Source organism: Gopherus flavomarginatus, chromosome 4, assembly GCF_025201925.1.
Source record: "Gopherus flavomarginatus isolate rGopFla2 chromosome 4, rGopFla2.mat.asm, whole genome shotgun sequence".
Taxonomy (NCBI): domain Eukaryota; kingdom Metazoa; phylum Chordata; order Testudines; family Testudinidae; genus Gopherus; species Gopherus flavomarginatus.
The window spans coordinates 169,650,004-169,670,423 of record NC_066620.1 but is presented as its reverse complement, the minus strand read 5'-3'; the positions used below and the strand labels follow the sequence as shown (position 1 = coordinate 169,670,423).

Genomic DNA, 20,420 nt, shown 5'->3' with positions numbered 1-20,420 from the left:
TTAGGGGCTTGTAAATAGCTTGTTTATAGTAGTTACGTTAAGTAGTTGTTAACTGTAGTTAGAAGTTAGAGTCCCAGCGGGGACTTTGCCCCAGGCGAGGCATGCCCCGGTCTCTGGGGTTTAAGCCCGGTGCAGACTGTAACAAGCCTATGCCTGTAAGTGACACCCACAGCAGCTGCCTCAAGTGTTTGGAGGAATCGCATGTGAAGGACAAGTGTCATATTTGTAAAAATTTTCGATCCAGGACTCAGAAAGAGTGGGATATTCATTTGTGGTCTCTCCTCATGGAGGTTGCCCTTCGTCCAGCTTCTGAGTTGTCCCGCCAAGACTCACCTAATACTTCGGCCTTGATGAGCAGTGCAACCCCGTCACCAGGCTCCACTCATCAACACTCCCCATTACCGAAGTCCAAAAAGAAAACAAAGAAGCATGGCTTCCCAGCCCTGGGCAAGAAAGGCAATGGAACATTGGGCAAAGGATCCAGTTTGGGCCACCCGGGCACTCTGGAGCCATGTGTACGTACCTCCCCAAATGGGGTCCTTAACCCCTTAAAAGATCCATCACCAACTCCTGAGAGTGGTAGGAGACCCAAATTCCTGACAGCATCGATGCCTTCTCTGGCTTCCCTAGCTCCAAGAGAGCAGAGGCCTCCACCTGCACCGCCAGCGCCACAGGAAATGGCAAAGGCTTCCTACAAGGACAGGCCAGCTGCTAAGATCCCTCAAGGGGCAGTGGAATGCCATTTATCACCCAAGACAAGGCAGTGCTCTCCTCCGCTGCACCGCAGAACTCCGGAGTTGCAGCCCAGACCCTCTGGGGCTCGCCCTCGGTCATCAGGACCGTGATCACTGTCCCCACCAACTCGACACGGATCACCTAGGGAGCAGTGCCTGTCCCATACTACCAGCACTGTTCGTCCTCCCGCCGGTCGTCCTCTCAGAGCAGATCTCAGTCGCCTGCCCCGTGGGAGTGCTCCCCGTCAAGACTCTGGTCCCCCTGGCACTGGTCTGCTCAATACTGGCACCAATTCTCTTACTTCAGGCACTGTCTCCAGCATCAATGGTCACCAGGCAGACACAGGCATTGACAGCCCTATCATGGGCACTGGAAGGGGATTCTTCTGGCATGAAAGGGCAATTCAGCCCCTTGCTCAGACTCCTCCAGCACGACTGGGCGCCCGACGCTGCATTGACATCGACAATGTTGCCTTGGCAGCCCTTCCAGTGACCTGCGCTGTGGTCTTATTGGAGTGCGTAGGACGTGTCGGTCATGACAATGCCCCCTTCGCAATGCTCATCTGCCACTGCCTCAGAGAAAGAGTTGGCGATACTGACGGCACCAGGCTCAGTGCATGAGTCATGTTCGGAGTAGAGGAGACTGAACCCACCCCTAAACCTCCCTCCTCGGATGATGCTTCAGGGCCTCCAATGGTGGTACAGTCATCATCTTCATCCCCAGACAAGGCAGTCACGGGAGCCTTGAGGGCCAGCCCACGGGACGATTTCAAAGAATACCAGGTCACGCTTTGACGGGTGGCCAAGAACTTGGACCTAGAGGTGGAGGAGATGGCCAAGCAGGCAGACACCTTGTTCAACATCCTCTCAACCTCTACACCTGCCTGTGTTGCACTAACAATGCATGATAGGGTCCTCAAAATTCAGTGCCCTCCAGTAAACCCCCCCTATCCATCCCTCCCACCTCCAAAAGGGCTGAAAAGAAGTACTTTCTCCCAGCCAAAGGGTTCAAGTATCTTTGTACCCACACACCTAAGGGCTCACTGGTTGTCTCTGCAGCCAACGGAAAAGACAAGACTAGCTCAACTCCCAAAAATAAAGAGGCCAAAAGACTGGACCTTTTCAGGAGAAAAATTTTTTCCACTGCCAGCCTGGCATTCTGGGTGGTGAACTATCAGGCCCTCTTGGGCAGATGCAATTTTAACTTATGAGACTCCCTTTGTAATTTCAAGGAGTCCCTTCCTCAGGGTTTGGCCCAAGAATTTGGCACCGTGGTAGAGGAGGGCACCACGGTGGCTAGGTGCTCTCTCCAAATGTGGTGGGATGCGTCGGATTCAGTAGCTAGAATGATCATGTCAGTAGTGGTTATGAGGCGCAGCTTCTTTCTTCAAACTGCCGGCCTTTCCCAATAGATGCAGACCTCGATCCAAGACTTCTCCCATTCGATGGGAATGGACTCTTCTCTGAACAGATGGATGCAAGGCTGCATGGGTTAAAGGACACTTGGGCCACCCTTCGCTCACTGGGCATGCATACGCCGCAATCTGCATGGAAGCAGTTCTGACTGCCTCCCACTACCAAGGCTTTGTCAGCTTTGTCAGGGTTCTGCAAGGAGAAAGGATAGAGACATGAGTTTTAATCATCGCTGCCCTTCCTCCTCCTGCTCACCCATGCAGTCCAGCCTGGCGAAGCATTCTGGGGGCTAGAAGCACTCATTTTGAAGGTGCACTCGAGAGCAACACCCCAATCAATTTCCCGGCTCTATCTTGTTCTTTCCTCAACCAGTCTACATTCCTAGCATTCAGCCTGGTTGTGGGTCACCTCAGACTGCTGGGTACTGGACATAGTATCTCAGGGCTATACACTACAATTTTTGACCGCCCCTCTTTCCCACGCCACCATCTTCCCCGTCCCTTTTCAGCGACCATTCCCATGAGCAACTCCTTGTTTAAGAAGTCGAGAACCTCCTGCGCCTGGGGGCAATGGAGGCGGTCCCTTGGGAGGTGAAAGGAAAAGGGTTCTATTCCCGCTACTTCCTAATCCCAAAGGCAAAAAGGAGCCTCAAACCCATCCTGGACCTGTGTCGCCTCAACAAGTCTCTCAAAAAGTTGAAGTTTCTCATGGTCTCCTTGGCCTCCATCATCCCCTCTCTGGATCCAGGAGACTGGTATGCTGCTCTCAACTTAAAGGACACTTATTTCCATATTCTCAGGTCACAGACACTTCCTCCGTTTCATAGTGGGCGGGCACCCTTTTCAATTCACAGCACCACTCTTTGGCCTCTCATTGGCCCCAAGGGTGTTCACAAAATGTATGGTGCCAGTGGCTGCTTACCTGAGACATCAAGAGGTCCAGGTCTTCCCATATCTTGACGACTGGCTCATTAAAGGCAGGTCTCAAGAGCAAATGCAGAGGAGCCTTGATCTGGTAAATTGCACCTGCTGCAACCTGGGCCTGTTAATAAATGAGAAAATATCCACCTTAACACCCATCCAGCGAATAGAGTTCCTTGGGGTGGTTCTCGACTCCACGTGAGCCAGAGCCTTCCTTCCAGAAGCTCATTTTCAGGCCATGGCAGACCTGATCTCCCTTGTAAAGAACCATCTGTTCACCATGGCTCACACCTGCCTGCGGCTGTTGGGCCACATGGCCACGTGTTCATATGTGGTCAGCCATGCTCGGCTCCATTTCTGGCTCCTGCAAGGGTGGCTGGCATTGGTCTACCTCCCCAGCAGGCCATGACCTAGATTGGGTACTCAGGGTACCGGACTACATGAAGCTGTTCCTGAATTGATGGTTGGACCACAGGTCGATGTTGGAGGGAGTCCTCTACACGACCATGTCCCTGATCCTGGTCTCTGAGGCTTCGGACCTGGGCTGAGGAGCCCACCTGGACAAGCTGAGCACCCAGGGCCACTGGTTGCGGGACGATGTGTCTCTCTGTGTCAACATCAGGTTGCTCAGAGTGGTTCACTTGGCCTGCCAGGTTTTCTTGCCCTGTCTGAAGGGCAAGGTGGTGCAGGTCCTGAAGGACAACACTACCACTTTATTGCATCAACAGGCAGGGCGGTGCCAGGTCTTTGGCCCTTTGTCAAGAAACTCTCTGCCTTTTGGATTTTTGTATGCAGCATGCCATTCATCTAATAGCTGCACACCTGCCTAGAACCAGGAATGTGCTGGCAGACCACCTCAGCAGGACTTTCTCATTTCGCCACGAGTGGCTGCTCCATTTGGAGGTGGTCAGCATAATCTTCCAGAAGTGGGGGATTCTCCAGGTGGACCTGTTTCCGTCCAGGCAGAACAGAAAATGCACCGTGTTCTGTTCGATCTGGGGAATGGACAGGGGCTCCCTGTCAGATGCCTTCCTCATTCCACGGTTGGGGGCAGAGATGTACGCCTTCCTGCCAGTGCTATTGATTCACAGGGTCCTGGTGGAGATCAAGCAAGATAGGGCAGTAGTTATTCTAATAGCCCCCACGTGGCCTAACCAGCACTGGTTCAGCACGTTGAGCCTTTTGGTACCCAGCCTGCTGCAGCTGCCCCTCTGGCTGGATCTGCTGTCACAGAACTACAGCAGCCTTTTACATCCAAACCTGGCGGCACTGCAATGGTTTGGCTACTGCATGGCTAGGCGCAGACAAGCAGGTATGCTTGGCCTGTGTCCAGCAGGTCTTGCTGGGTAGCAGGAAACCCTCCACCAGAGCAACTTACTTGGCCAAACGGAAAAGATTCACGTTTTGGGCCTCTGAATGGCATATTTGAGCTGAGCAGGAGATCCTGGATTATCTGCTGCACCTAAAACTCTCCCCACCCCCTGAACCTGAATCTCCTGTTGTTGAGGCTCATGGGGCCTCCTGTTGAGCCTCTGGCTTCCTGCTCTCTCCTGCTTCTCTCCTGGAAGGTCTCATTCTTGGTCGTGATATCATCCGCCCGCAAGATGTCCGAGATCAGAGTTCTTACTTCAGAGCCATCCTATATGGTCTTCTACAAGGATAAAGTCCAGGTGTGACTACACCCAGTGTTTCTGCCCAAGGTCATTTCCCAATTTCATATATGGCCAGGACATATACTTACCAGTCTTTTAGCCTAATGCATCAGATGAGGAGTGCAGGCTACATGCTCTGGACATCAGGAGTGCGCTGGCCATCTACATAGCTAGAACAAAGCTGTTCCATAAGTGAGCGCAGTGGTTTGTTGCAGTGGCAGACAGAATGAAAGGTTGCCCAGTGTCTGCTCAGAGGATTTTGTCCTGAATCACGGTCTGCATTATTCACTACTGCTGTGAGCTGGCGAAAGTGCCTCTGCCGGCGATTGTGATGGCACACTCGACTAGGGCACAAACATCGTCAGCAGCCTTCCAGGCACAGGGATCACTCCAAGAGATCTGTAGGGCCACTACCTGATCATCTGTCCACATGTTCATGTCTCATTATGCGCTTCCCAGCAAGTTCAAGACAATGCTGGCTTTGGCAGAACAGTGCTGCAAGCTGCAAGACTGTGAACTCCGAGCCCACCTCCATTGATACTGCTTGTGACTCACCTAGAATGGAATCAACATGAACAAGCGCTCGAAGAAGGAAAAAACTGTTACCCACCTGTTTTGTAACTGTTGTTCTTTGAGATGTGCTGCTCGTGTCCATTCCATTACCTGTCCTCCTGCCCCTCTGTCAGGGTTGTGAACAAGGAGTGAGAAGGCCATAGGGCTGGCGGACCTGAGATACTGACCTGAGTGCGACACTCAAAGGGGTGCCACAGCTGGCCCTATGGATACCACTAAGGCAGAATCTCAGATGACCATGCACATGGGCGTGCACACACCTAGAATGGAATGGACATGAGCAACACATCTCGAAGAACAATAGTTATGAAAAAGGTGGATAACCATTTTATTCCTCATTCTGTCCTGCCAATGTGTTTCAGTTCCCAGCTGGATCTGGATTAACTACATGAGGAGCAAGAGAGTTAGTTCAGTCTCCAACCCTACTCATTCCTGTGCCTCTCTAATGAGGTTTGTAACAATGGTACCAACTAAGATTATATCTCTTGTGATTACAATACTTGTTGACTAAGAACTGGACTGAACCAGATCAAAGCTTGTCTGTTTTATGGATCTGTGAATTTTTTAAAAAATATTTCCTTTTCTAGTTTTCTCTTTATAACCTTTAATCTGATGTCATTTATAACAAATACCTGGATAGTTATATTTGTGCTTGTCACCTTACCTAAAGATGTCATGACATGAGGATTAGTGTGATCTAGTGAAAGGCTGTTCTCATATTTTGGAGTTATGAGGCATAACAAGAAAATGACAGGTTTCAAAGTAGCAGCTGTGTTAGTCTGTATCTGCAAAAAGAACAGGAGTACTTGTGGCACTTTAGAGACTTACAAATTTATTTCAGCATAAGCTTTCGTGGGCTACAGCTCACTTCTTCAGATGCACAAATGATGTATCTTCTAGTTTGCTTGCCTTTTTGTACTCTATCCTTGATTGACAATGACTGCACACAACAATTTCAAAGCTGTAATTACTCCTCAGTTGCATAGTATTAACATAAGTATGTACATTATTTGTTGGTTGCCAACCACAATTTGAAACTCTAATCTTTTTTACTTAGAGGAAGACCTGGAATTACAAGAAGCTATCAAACGAAGCCTGAAGGAAAAGTAAATGAAGATACTCCTGTATGCAAATAGCATGCTTCAAAGCTGCTTACAGAAGTGGAAGCTTGTTCATCCATTAACAAAGGGTCAGAAAATACTGCTTTAAAAATGTGCTTATTTCTTTAATGGTTACATTTGTAATTATTATGTTGCTGATTGTTTCATGCAACTAAATTAACAAATGGAGCTTATGGATGTATGGTTTGCAACATCCTGTATTTGACAAAGGAAAATAAATTGTTAAAAGCCTTACACATTCCTTTTCTAATGATTCATGACTGACTTTAAGTTCAGTTCTTGTTCTAATCTAGGCATGTAACTTGAGGTAGGCTGATCTTATACATGTTGTGGTGTCTTTAAAAGGTTGTTCATTTAATTCTTCCATTGTAAAAATTTCATTGTCTCATTTTACTTTTTCAGTGTACCCTTTGCAACAGATAAAAATAATAAACCTCAGTTAATCTCTGACCACCTTGCCTTACTGACAATTTTATAAAGAGAAGCTTAGTCTCCAGGCCTGCAATTTATGATTCATGGGCTCACCCCATGCCTGCACAGAGCTTTACTCCACATGAGCACAGAGGTATGCCCACAAGTTGTAAATTGCAGGATCGGTGTCCTAGAATGTACAGTTGTTTACTGCTATCTTTACTTTTAATTTTTTATGAATGTGCATATTTTAATTTGAGTATGAGAGCTTGTTATGTATGTTGGCTTAAAAATCTCATCAGCTGTATACCCTGTCTTGTTTAAGGCTGAAGCAGAGTTTGTAAATAAAAACACTGAAGCAAAAATTGTTTGCTAGCAAAATCCCTCTTTGTTTGAGGTACAAGTGAAATAACTTAAACAGGGAAGTCTTTCCTGTATTCCATCCTCTTTATAGGATGCATTTGTTGGTTTTCTAAAGGTGGCGTTTCAATATTTGATTATAATTAAAAACATTAATTTTTTTGTATGCTGTCCTTACTTTTTTGAGAAGTTCCTTTAGCTTTTCCTTCTCAAGCTTTTTGATCCCCTTTCTTCCACAAAAAAATATCTGTGCATGCCAGCTGGCTTTACTTAGTTTATCTAGCTTCTGTTGATTGTAGATGTAGAGGAAGGAAAGTTTAGTGAAATAAAATACTATCTCCATATTTTATTTTTGCATAAGCACTTGGCAGCTTGCCTGTAACTGGTCTAAGTCCATCATATACAGAAATACTTGTTCTCTAAAAATGAGCCAGATGTATTAAAAAGGAACACCAAATTTTACTGAATGTAAACCCATCAAAAAGTTTAAGTAACACTCAGCTGTAATTCCTTAAACTTCAGAAATATGCTATGAAATAGTGACATGGACTTCCATTTTTGATGTGTTATCCCTGTTGCAAATAAAGATGACCTGAAGCCACTCATCTAGAGTATCTACTGAGGAATCTCATAGCTCTTTAACAATCATACAAGTAGCTGAAAGATGCAACTCATTTGAATCCTGGTAAACAGTTTGGAAAGGGCTTTCACAATTGTTGGGAAAAAAACTTGAGTCTTGAAGCTGGTTCAGAACACTGCTCTTCAACCTCCTGAACACCAGACTCAGTCAAACAAATGATCTTACTAAACAAGCTTTCATAATAAAATACATTCAGGGCAGATCTTTCATCCCAAAGAGCTTTTCAAACAAAAAAGATAATGGTTTGTAAAATTGTTTTAGGCTGAAAGTCCCATTCTAAGTATAGTGTATTTCAGATTATCCTGATAACGTATGGGGGACAGATTTTATATGGATAATCGGGAGTTCAGAGAATCAAGGGAGCAGGATACATTCAGCAGTAGGGGGGGTGTCTGTCTCCTGGCCAGGGATTCATCATCCTTCTCCTTGCACTCCTGGTTGGGATGTCTGCTCTGCCCCATCAGCCCCATGGCTGCAGAGGGTTCCATACAATGCTGCAGGACTGGTGACACCTCATCCCTGTGGGCCAAAAGAGAGACCCCTGGACAGGACTCTGTTGTACCCCACCAGGATTATAGCCTTCTCTGTACGTTGCATCTGTGGGGATTGGCATCAGTGGCAGCACAGGGAGCCTGCTGTAGCTCTGCTATCACAGCCCCTCTCTCACACTCCTGTGACAGCAGGGCTGAGGGGGATTCCTGTACTGCTGTAAGAGTCATTCAGCAGCAGGGTGGCCTCACCTGCAGCCAGGGGCTCGTCCTCTTCCTCCTTAAATTCCTGACCAGGGGTCTCTGCTCTGTTGTCCAAAGTTGCATATTATCTGAATCCCTTCCTTTCCCCCTAGCATGAGATACATGAGGGACAAGAAAGGGATTCGGATATGAGATACGTTTGGGTTTCAGATACATGGAAGTATACTGTATAGAGTATTATTATGAAAGGTTATTTCAGCTGAGACACTTTGTTCTTCTGGGCGGTAGCGATGGGTAAGCCTGAATACATAAGCTGTTTATTCCCCTCTAGAGTCGGGTACCTTGGTTTCGGAGCAGCAGCCAACTTGCATTCTTTATCCCTCACATCAGCAAGTGCTGCAGTAAATATAAAGACTGACTATACATGTTTGCCTATGATCAGGTAAGTGCTATTATCCCCATTTTACAGATGGGACCTTAGCCACAGAAAGGTTAAGTGACTTGCCCAGGGTCACACAGAATACTTGTAGCATAGTTGTCAATTGAACCCTCTTATGTCAACTCCTAGGCTAGTGTCCTAACCACGAGACAGTCTTTCCTCTCATTAGCTGGATGTGGTTCTATTCTCTACCTAGTCAATTAGGCTCTAATAATTAGGGCAGCCATGTATGTTCTAAAGAATGTCCAGAAGTATGGCTACCCTGATTTCTGCCTATGGTTTCCAGGATCTCTAAACAGTTCTCGACTGCCTGACTCATCCAAAGTTTTCTCAGTTATCGCATCCTTCAGCATAATCTTCCTGCTCTTCCAGTCTCACAAGTATGGAGTCTCAAAACAACAAAATGTGTGTCCAGATTATTCACTGTCATGTCAAGGGACTCTGCTTTATTCTCCAATCAAAACAAGGTGTTCTGTAATCTGCCTGATTCAGAATGTATTGCTCCTAGCGGATTGTTTGATAAACCTTAGCTGGCTGACTCAGATTCAGTGCAGACACCCTACATGGAAGGGTCTGGATCTGCAATTGTGGCAATTCATGTGGTGAAAGAATTTTGACTGCCCCTTTCCCTTTGTAACATAAAGCAGTACAAGTGACTTGTTCATTAGACATTCACTTACAAGATTGTTGGAATTCATTTTTCACCCCTTGGGAATGCTTGTAATAAGTCATTTGGTTTGCTATTTCACAGAGCTATTTAAAAGGAAAAACTCCCCCCTCTGCCTTGCCAATTCCTACCTTTCATTTTAATGTTGTAACATTCAAATAGGTGTTCCCTGCCTTCCAATTTAATGTTATTGTAGCATTTGCATAGATCTGGTATATAATGTCCAAAAGAAAAATAGTGACTCCAGATGTTTTGCACACCCACATTTGCTCTAGTGAGTATTAACTTAGTTCTATGACTTCAAAATCCCTGCCACTGTTCTTTACCTTTTGATGCTCAATTTTTGTTTGTGGCAGACTTTTCTTTGGTCATACGCATTTCTCTGTCTGCCAGGTACAAAGAGAAAATAAGAGACCAAATAAGTCAGCATAATTGTTATGAAACTTTTTATGGCCACTAAAGTTTGATCCCTTTCTGGCTGCTTTTGTAAAGATTAAACAAGATCACTGCCTCTTCTGTGGGTTTTTTTAACTGTGAATTATTTGCCTCATATGTAATAGCTGTGTAGACTAGGTAACAAACAGGATTATTTGTATCAACTTCTTAATGCTCAGAAATAAGTACTATAGCTACCTATAGGGGTCAGATCCTTTTGGAGTCTGAGGAAACCTCTGTAGATGGGCCTGTGTGGTAAATATTGTGTGACATGTAGGCCCTTCTAATCTTTACCAAATATGGTTACGTTTACAGAACTAATGAGGTCACAACATACTTTTCTCATAAAAGGAAAGTCTTCTATCACCCTTGCATGCTATCTACAAGATATTTACAATAACTGCTACCTCTGTTTTACAATTCATTTAACATAGAAACAGAACAGATGGAGTTGAACTTGAAGTTAAGCCCTTTTTCACTAAGGCCTGATGTACACGGGGGGAGGGGGAGAGAAATTGATCTAAGATACGCAACTTCAGCTACGAGAATTGCATAGCTGAAGTCGACGCATCTTAGATCGACTTAGAATCACTTCGCATCTTTGTGGTGCAGGGTTGACAGCCGCCACTCCCCTATCGACTTTGCTTCCTCCTCTCGTCGAGCTGGAGTTCAGCAGTCGACTGGAGAGCGATGGGGGATCAATTTATCGCATCTACACTACACGTGTTAAATTGATCCCCGATGGATTGATTGCTACCCGCCGATCCAGCGGGTAGTGTAGACGTACCCTAAGGGCTTCTCTGCACGAATAGTTACTGCACATTTACCACAAATCTACCCCACTGATGGGGGCAGTGCAGTGTAACTATTGGTGTGGACCTTGCTAATATGCACTAATGGTTCCTTAGCATGTTTTGATCTATCCTGTTTCAAATTGGCCTCAGTTAAAGCACGCTAAGGAACTTATAAGGTGCATCAGCAGGCTCTATGTGGACATACAGTGCGTGGCATGCTGATGCGAGATAGATTGAAACCCCAGAATGCCACGAACTAATTTCATATAGACAAGCTCTAAGTTAATCAAGAGAGTTTGTTCTTAATCTACCTTACATCTACTTTTCCTTGACATCTTTGAACTGACTCTAGTTTTCTTAAATATTTCTTGCAGGAATTAAGTCAGGAATTAAAATACAGTTATAACATCCTGGTCAGATCCAATGGTTAAAGTGTGAGAAAATGTTGTGTTTTGTACTAGTTTGGCAATCTATGGACAATAAGGGTACATCTACACTACAGGATTATTCTGATTTTATATAAACAGGTTTTGTAAAACAGATTGTATAAAGTCGAGTGCACGCAGCCACACAAAGCACAATAATTCGGCGGTGTGCGTCCATGTACCGAGGCTAGCGTCGATTTCTGGAGCGTTGCACTGTGGGTAGCTATCCCATAGTTCCTGCAGTCTCCCCCGCCCATTGGAATTCTGGGTTGAGATCCCAATGCCTGATGGGGCAAAAACAGTGTCACGGGTGATTCTGGGTAAATGTCGTCACTTATTCCTTCCTCCGTGAAAGCAACGGCAGACAATCATTTCGTGCCCTTTTTCCCTGGATTTCCCTGGCAGACACCATAGCATGGCAACCATGGAGCCCGTTTTGCCTTTTGTCACTGTCGCCGTATGTGTACTGGTTGATGCTGACAGAGGCAGTGCTACATACCAGCATTCATTTGCCTTTGCAAGGTAGCAGAGACGGTTACCATCCCTGTTGTACCATCTGCCATGCCATTGTAAATTGGCGATGAGATGACGGTTATCAGTCTTTCTGTACCGTCTGCTGCTGTCATGGGTGCTCCTAGCTGGCCTTGGCTGAGGTCGGCCGGGGGCGCAAAGACAAAAATGGGAATGACTCCCCAGGTCATTCCCTCCTTTATGCTTTATCTAAAAATAGAGTCAGTCCTGCCTAGAATATGGGGCAAGTGTACTAGAGAAGCAGTGTACCAGAGAGCACAGCCGCTCCGTGTCAGATCCCACAGAAAAGATGAACTGCATGCCATTCCAGGGGGTGCCCCTGCAACACCCCCACCCGTTGCTTCCCTCCTCCCCCAACCCTCTTGGGCTACCATTGCAGTGTCCCCCCATTTGTGTGACGAAGTAATAAAGAATGCAGGAATAAGAAACACTGACTTTTTTAGTGAGATAAAATGAGGGAGATGCAGCCTCCAGTTGCTATGATAGTCCAGGCAGTACAGAATCTTTTCTTTAGACATGAAAGGGCGGGGGCTGATGGAGCTCAGCCCCCAGTTGCTATGATGAAGACGGTTACCAGCCGTTCTGTACCATCTGCCGGAAATGACTGGGAGTCATTCCTATTTTTACCCAGGCTTCTCCAGCCGACCTCACTGAGGCCAGCCAGGAGCACTCACAGGATGATGAGGATGGCTATCAGTCATTTTGTACAGTACCGTCTGTCACCGGGGAGGGGAGGGGAGAGGATGCTGCTGTTCAGTGCCGCAGCACCGCGTCTACCAGCAGCATGCAGTAGACATACAGTGAAACGATTTTTTTCCCTTTTCTTTCATGGGAGGGTGGGGGGTAAACTGAGGAGATATAACCTGAACCACCCCGGACAATGTGTTTGATCCTACAGGCATTGGGAGCTCAGCCAAGAATGCAAATGCTTTTCGAAGACTGTGGGGGCTGTGGGATAGCTGGAGTCCTCAGTACCCCCTCCCTCCCTCCATGAGTGTCCATTTGATTCTTTGGCTTTCCGTTAATGCTTGTCACACAGCACTGTGCTATGGCTTCTGTCTGTCATAGCCTGGAGATTTTTTCAAATGCTTTGTCATTTCGTCTTCTGTAACGGAGCTGTGATAGAACAGATTTGTCTCCCCATACAGCAGTCAGATCCAGTATCTCCCGTACGGTCCATGCTGGAGCTCTTTTTGGATTTGGGACTGCATCGCCACCAGTGCATCCGGGTTCAGATTGCTTTCCAGAGCGGTCACAATGGTGCTCTGTGGGATACCGCCCGGAGGCCAATACCGTCGATTTGCGGCCACACTAACCCTAATCCAACGTGGCAATACAGATTTCAGCGCTACTCCTCTCATCAGGGAGGAGTACAGAAATCGGTTTAAAGAGCCCTTTATATCGATATAAAGGGCCTCGTTGTGTGGACAGGTGCAGGGTTAAATCGGTTTAACGCTGATAAATTCGGTTTAAACGCGTAGTGTAGACCAGGCCTATGAGAGCAATCAAAGAAGATAAGGCCATTGTCATTGCAGAGAAATGAAATGAATTCTTTACATCAGTCTTCATTGCAGAGGTTGTGAGGGAGATTCCCACATCTGGGCCGTTCTGTTTAGGTGACAAATCTGAGGAACTGTCCCACATTGAGGTTTCAATAGAGGAGGTTTTGGAACAAATTGATAAACAGTAATAAGTCACCCAAGAGTTCTGAAGGAATTCAAATATGAAAATGCAGAATTACTAACAATAGCATGTAACTTATCATTTAAATCTGTTTCTGTTCCTGATGACTGGAGGCTATCTAACGTGACACCAATTTTTTAAAAAGGCTCCAGAGGCAATCAGATTATTAACCTAACTTCGGTACTTGGCAGATTAGCTGAAACTATAGTAAAGAACAGAATTATCAGATACGAAGATAAACATGATTTGTTGGGGAAGAGTCAGCTTGGCTTTTGTAAAGGGAAATCATGCCTCAGGGGGAGGGATAGTTCAGTAGTTTCAGCATTGGCCTACTAAACCAGGGTTGTGAGTTCAATCCTTGAGGGGGCGATTTGGGGATTGGTCCTGCTTTGAGCAGGGGGTTGGACTAGATGATCTCCTGAGGTCCCTTCCAACCCTAATTATCTGATTCTGATCTACCAAACTTCTTTGAGGGGGTCACAGTGAATGTAATGTCAAAGGCTTTCTGAAAGTCCAAGTTCCCTCACCAAAGGCTCATAAGCAAATTAAGCAGTCATGGGACAGGAGAGAAGGTCCTTTCATGTATCAGTAACTGGTTAAGAGATAGGAAACAAAGAGTAGGAATAAATGGTCAGTTTTCAGAATGGAGAGAGTTAAATTATGGTGCCCAAAAATTGGGTTCTGTGCTGGGTCCTGTGCTGTTCAACATATTCATAAATGATCTGGGAAAAGGGATAAACAGTGAGGTGACAAATTTTGCAGATGATACAAAATTGTGAAGTCCAAAGCACACTGCAAAGGACTCTCACTAAACAGGGTGACTGGGCAAAAAAATGGCAGATTAAATTCAGTGTTGATAAATGCAAAGCAATGCACATTGGAAAACATAATCCCAACTGTACTTACAAAATGATGGGGTCTAAAGTAGCTGTCACCACTCAAGAAAGAGATCTTGGACTCATTGTGGATAGTTTTGTGAAAACAACTGTTCAATGTGTAGTGGCAGTCAAAAAGCAAACAATGTTCAGAACCATTAGGAAATGGATGGAAGATAGAAAATGCCATAATGCCACTATATAAATCTGGTGCACCCACACCTGGAATACTGTTTGCCATTCGGGTCACCCCATCTCAAAAAAGATACATTAGAAAAGGAAAAGGTACAGAGAAGGGGAACAAAAATGATTAAGGGTATGGAACAGCTTCCATATGGGAAGCAATTAAAAAGACTAGGACTTTTCAATTTGGAAAAGGGGTGACTAAAACAAGATATGCTAGAGGTCTTAAAATTGTGACTTGTGGTCTAGAAAGTGAATAAGGAAGTGTTATTTACTCCTTCACATAACTCAACCACCAGGGGTCACTCAAATTAATAGGCAGCAGGTTTAAAACAAACAAAAGGAAGTACTACTTCACACAGCACACAGTCAACCTGTGGAATTCATTTCCAGGGGATGGTGTGAAGGCCAAAACTGTAACAAGGTTCAAAAAAGAACTAGTTGTTTATGGAAGATGGCTAATCACGATTGATGTATCTAAGATGGATAGAGATGCAACCCCATGCTCTGAATTTCCTTAGCCTCTGATTGCCAGAAGCTTGGAGTGGACGATGGGATGGATCACTCAACAATTGCCTGTTCTGTTCATTCCTTCTGAAGTGCCTGGTATTGGCCACTGTTGGAAGACTGGATACTGAGCTACTCAGTATGGCCGTGCTTATACTCTTAATCGGTATGTGTGCAAAATGAGTGTAACTTACATTTTCAGTGGACAGAAGAATGTCAAAATAACAAAAGAGGTCAGAAAAACAATAAAGAGGGTGTAAAAATGCCCTCTGCAAGTTGCTTTCCTTGCTACATCATTTCCTTAGAGTTCTGCAATGCACTGAACTTGGAGCTACATCTTAAATCTATCTGGTAAATGCAGCTGGTGCAGAATTCAGCAGCTCAATTGTTACTCAGCATGTCATTTTGCTGAACACAGAGAACCTGTGCTCTATGAGCTGAACTGGCTGCCTATTGGTTTTTGGACTGATTTGACGGTTGGTTTGTCATATAAAGGACTATAGGACAACAGATACTGCCTCTTTCCTCATGAGACAAGGCCATGGTTGTGGTCAGAGCAGGCATCTGAGCTGAAATTCCATTGGTATTAAAAAAAAAAAAAGGGGGGGGGCTGCTGGTATTTACTGCTAGAGCACCACATCTCTTGACCCTAATCTGCAACAGTTGGAGTTTAACCTTTAGGGTACATGACTGGTAGGGAGTTGGCAGACCAGTGAGGACTCCAGCAAGGGTTTGGTGGAGATGGAGATTGTGGTTCTTTTTACTCTGCCAGAGTAGTGCTCTCAGAGAGTTAATTGCTGAGTTTGTTATGTATGAGTTGTATTTTAAATGTGTGTCTCAAAGGCATCTACCACCTGGGATGAGCGCTCTTTTATGTAGTTAGTACAAATCTCAATAAGTAAGTAGCAGAAAAGGAGGAGACAAAGAGTCTTAGTGGTCCTATTGTATATAGAAAACTAGGACAATTAATTTGACATAAGACAAAAGGTAGTGAAAGAAATGTCTCAATAATTTAACTTTAAATCAAGACAGCTTGGGACATGATGTCTTTCTGACTGGACAAGCCTGGGAGAACAGTTGTTTTCAGTATTCACAGTAAAATGAGCCAAAATATCACCCCTGTGCAACACAAGGCCCATTGACTGAATGCCAAAAGTTGGTCTGGCAGGGAATGCTAAGTAGTATCTGCTCAAATCTGCTTTTAGTAATGATTAGATGGGTTCCCTTACTGATAGCTTTGTTTTCAAGCCCCTGTTCCCAAGATCCAGGGTTAGCAACCTATGGCATGTGGCTTGCCAGGGTAAGCACCCTGGCAGGCTGGGCCGGTTTGTTTACCTGCCACATCCGCAGGTTTGGCCGATCATGGCTCCCACTGGCGGCGGTTCGCTGTCCCAGGCCAATGGGGGCTGCAGAAAACAGCGCGGGCTGAGGGATGTGCTGGCTGCAGCTTCCCACCGACCCCTGTCCTAGATATTCCATAGACATAAAGTGATGGCAAAGGAACCCTGTATGTGGCTTGAGCTACCAGCACCAGTAGTACTGTAGGAACCCAAGTGTAAAAACTGGTCTTTTCAAGTTAGTTTCCTCAGTCAATATTAATTTAGTGCAAGTGGTTTTCTCTGATTCCTCCCCACGTCAGCTGCCACCTGTCATATAAATGCTGTAGTGAAGCTAAATTATGACTGTGAGGTGTATGGTGTAATAATAGGCAGCAGGTTTGAAACAAACCAAAGGACGTATTTCTTCACACAACACACAGTCAGCCTGTGGGACTCTTTGCCAGAGGATGTTGTGAAGGCCACAACTGTAATAAGGTTCAAAAAAGAACTAGATAAATTCATACAGGATAGGTCCATCAATGACTATTAGTCAGGATGGGCAAGGATGGTGTCTCTAGCCTCTGTTTGCCAGAAGCTGGGAATGGGTGATGGGATGGATCACTTGATGATTACCTGTTCTGTTCATTCCCTCTGGGGCACCTGACATTGGCCACACTGTCGGAAGATAGGATACTGGGCTAGATGGACCTTTGGTCTGACCCAGCATGGGTCTCATGACTTACAAATATTAGTCCGTACTCTCTCTGTGAAGTAGATAAGCACTTTACAGATAGGGAAACTCAAAGAAGTTAAATCAAAGTCTGAGAGTTTACCAGTGGTGTAGCTGGGATTAGGACTCAGGATTCCTGGCTCCCTATATACCAAACTATGCATGCTACTACATAATAGCTTGTTCTTTAAGGATGGTGGCTTTCCCAGGCCCTCGAACTGAAATATTTAGTAATAATAATGCTTCTCCTTTGTGGCTAACCAACAGGGTAAAATAAACCTTAAGAATTAGAATCAGAAAGACTTATTATGTCAGTAAAAGTGCTTCAAGCCAGTATAAAGTCTGTTTCTGGAGTACAGTTTGAGGTTGTTTCTTGGTTGGCACCAAACACTCTGGTGCTTTTCTTTCTTTCTTCTCCCTCCAAGCTTCTTCTCTTACATCAGAATTGGAGGTTTTTTAAGTCTTTCTCCCCGGCCTCCTCCCTCCTCCCTTACTTCTCCTCTGCTCCTTCAGATGCCTGATCTTGTTTCTCCTTTCGGCAGGGCTTTTTTTTTTTCTCCCCCCATCTCCAGAACTCATTCAGGTCCTTGGTAAAATAATTTAAAACTGGTCTGGGAAGGTCAGCATGTTGTTGTGAAGATAGCTCCCGTCTCTAGTTCTGACTCAGCCCAACACAAGCAGCAAAGGTTTTATGGATGTCACTGAAAGCCTTATACTACTCTGCATCAAATTCTAGTCCACCGGGAGTCAATGAGCAAATTCCCACTGACTTTAGTAGGACCAGAATTTTGCCCTTTTGTGCCTGATTCTTGCTGCTTCAGGCATAGAGGTGAGTAGAGATAGCAAGAGCAGAGCTGAGAAGTTTCTGCGCTGAAGCTGAAGGGAAGAGAGTTTCTGGGGCAGTGGGGTGATTCTCCTTTGGGGACAGAGGTGGTGGGATGACTCTCTGGCTCATTTCGCAGGAGGAGTTTGTCCCAGTGGGTCACAGAGGAGGAGCTGGCTGGGACTATGAGGGAGGCAACAGCCTCCTCCTTTGGCAATGTGCTGTGTCAACTCGGCCTGGCAACCTCTGGGCCTCGGGAGAGAGCTAAGATGACCTGAAGTGCTTAGTGCAGAGAACATTTTGTAGGGTAGGCAGCAAGAGGACCATGCATTAAGATGTGTCAGAGTCAGGACTAACGCTAGCTGGACAAAGAGGTGCCTGCAATGGCAGAAAGAGCTTCATCTGAGCAGACAGAGATATGCTGCCCTCGCCTTAGTAATCATCACCAGACACCTTTTCCCCACCCCTTCCTGGGGCAGTAACTGCAGAGGATAGTGAGCTCTATGTTTCTGCTGCAGACAGGGCTCAAAGTGGAAACTGCTGCTTTCACAGGGGGTAAAATGTGTTTTCCCTTTCGGGGGTTGGAGGGATCCTCCAAGACTAGGGAATGTGGGACAGTCTTCTCACTGTGCGCCGGTGCAGTGAGTCTGGCTCCTCACACTCCTCCATCCCCCACATACCAGCAGAGGGACCAGTCTGCCCCAGTGCTTAATTTGTGCCAGGGCTTACCAGGGCTGAGCCCCGGCATCTCTAGGCTTGGCATTCATAGTCACAGAACCTATGGGCTTGATATGGAGTCTGAATGAGCTCTCCCCTGACATCTAGTGATGAGCTGTGGAAGAGGACTTCAGGAACTGATCTCATTTGCATGGGCACAGCTAGGTGCTCATTAGCATGATGGAATTGCTTGCCCAAATTATCACTTTTGGCTGGTGTTCGATCCTATCTCCTTGTTATTGGGGTAGGAGTAATAAAGGGCTGTTATCTTTGTTGTGTGAATCAAAGGCAACAGAATTATACTTGGCATACCCCAGTTGAGAGATTCACTCTCAACCTAATGGCACTTGCTAGGCAGGGGACATGGGTTCCGAAAGCTAAGAGGAGAGATGCCTGCATTAGGGTTTTAGGCATCATTTGATTTTTTTCCCCTCTCCACTGCATAATAAAAGAGCTAATTTAGATTCAATTGAGAGTTTTATTACACACTGTAAAGCTGAAATCTTGATATCTAGGTCTAAGCATTACACCTGCGTTAGGACAGTATCTCTAATACAAGAGATTACCTTGTATGCACTGCACCAGCGGTGAAGCTCCTCCATTAACAACTGAAATAGCTGAGAGCTGCATTAAGTGGTGGGACTTGAAGACGTTCTGGTGGGTCGGCAGTCGGCTGGCGGAGAGGACTGAAGCAGAGCCCCACAGAGAGCATGGCAATCGGCCTTTGGCCAGCAGGGTGGCTGGCGAAGAGGCATGGAGTGTCAATCGGGCAGCTGGCAAAGAGGAGTGGCGAGCGAGTGCCCGGGTAGCAGAGTCAATAAGGTGCCTTGGTACACCCCTCCACCCAGGGTGGGAGGTCAACTCTGCAGATGCACCGCTGAAGTTTGGGTCTGCACTGACCAAGGACAATAACTGTGAGTGGGGTGCAGAGAAGGGACAGACACATTAAAGGGAATTTTGATTGCTGAACTTAAGAACCTGAGAGAAAAAGAATACTGTCCAACTTCCTTGGGAGTTGGGCTTTTGTTCATGTTTTCTGTTTATGAATCCTGTTTGCGGTGTTTTCCCAAATTAATGCTAAGTTACTTCCCTCCTTTTGTACAGTTTTTTTTTATACACTCAGACTCTGTGCTTGTGAGAGGGGAAGTATTGCTTCTTAGGTATGTCTAAACTATCGGCTGGATCGACGGGCAGCGATTGATCCAGCAGTGGTTGATTTATCGCATCCAGTTTAGATGTAATAACTTAACCGCTGAGCACACTCCCATCGACTCCTAAACTCCACCGCCGTGAGAGGTGCAGGCAGAGCTGACAGGGGAGCGGCAGCAGCTGACTCACTGCATTGAAGACTGTGGTGAGTAGGTCTAAATACATTGACTTCAGTGCCATTATTCATGTAGCTGAAGTTGTGTAACTTAGAGCGATTCTTCCACTGCCCCATGTAGACCAGGCCCTAGAGGCGCCCAGGAGGTGGTGTGTAATTGTCTCAGGTCAGTGGGTGGGGGCTCGAGCCACTTTTGTGTTGTATTGTTGGAAAGGAACCCCTAGATACTGAACCCAGCCCTTGTTGCTACCTACTCTGACTGACAGAAGGGTTACAAATTTGAACAAAATTTATTGAGCCCCAGCACCACTTTCATGGTAGATTAAGCACTGGTCTGCCCCCAACTCTCTGCTGCAGAAGCAGCAGCAAGGTGAACCTACATCTGCCCTCCCATCCCATAGTGCATTGCTGGGTTAGAGCTCATCCCCTGGAGTGAGTCTCTGCCTGGTCTC

At 45.9% G+C, this 20,420-nt stretch overlaps 1 protein-coding gene across 7 annotated transcripts in view; it reads left to right on the top strand.

Moving 5' to 3' along the window:
• LOC127049613 (E3 SUMO-protein ligase ZNF451-like) overlaps window positions 1-7,350 on the top strand; it is an 81,997-nt gene extending 74,647 nt beyond the window's left edge. For all 7 annotated transcript variants that reach the window (XM_050950694.1, XM_050950690.1, XM_050950687.1 and 4 more), the window contains one exon: window positions 6,350-7,350. In XM_050950694.1, the coding sequence (XP_050806651.1) occupies window positions 6,350-6,391 (42 nt within the window). In that variant the 3' untranslated portion in view covers window positions 6,392-7,350. The remainder of the gene's footprint in view (window positions 1-6,349) is intronic.
• The last annotated feature ends 13,070 nt before the right edge of the window (window positions 7,351-20,420 follow it).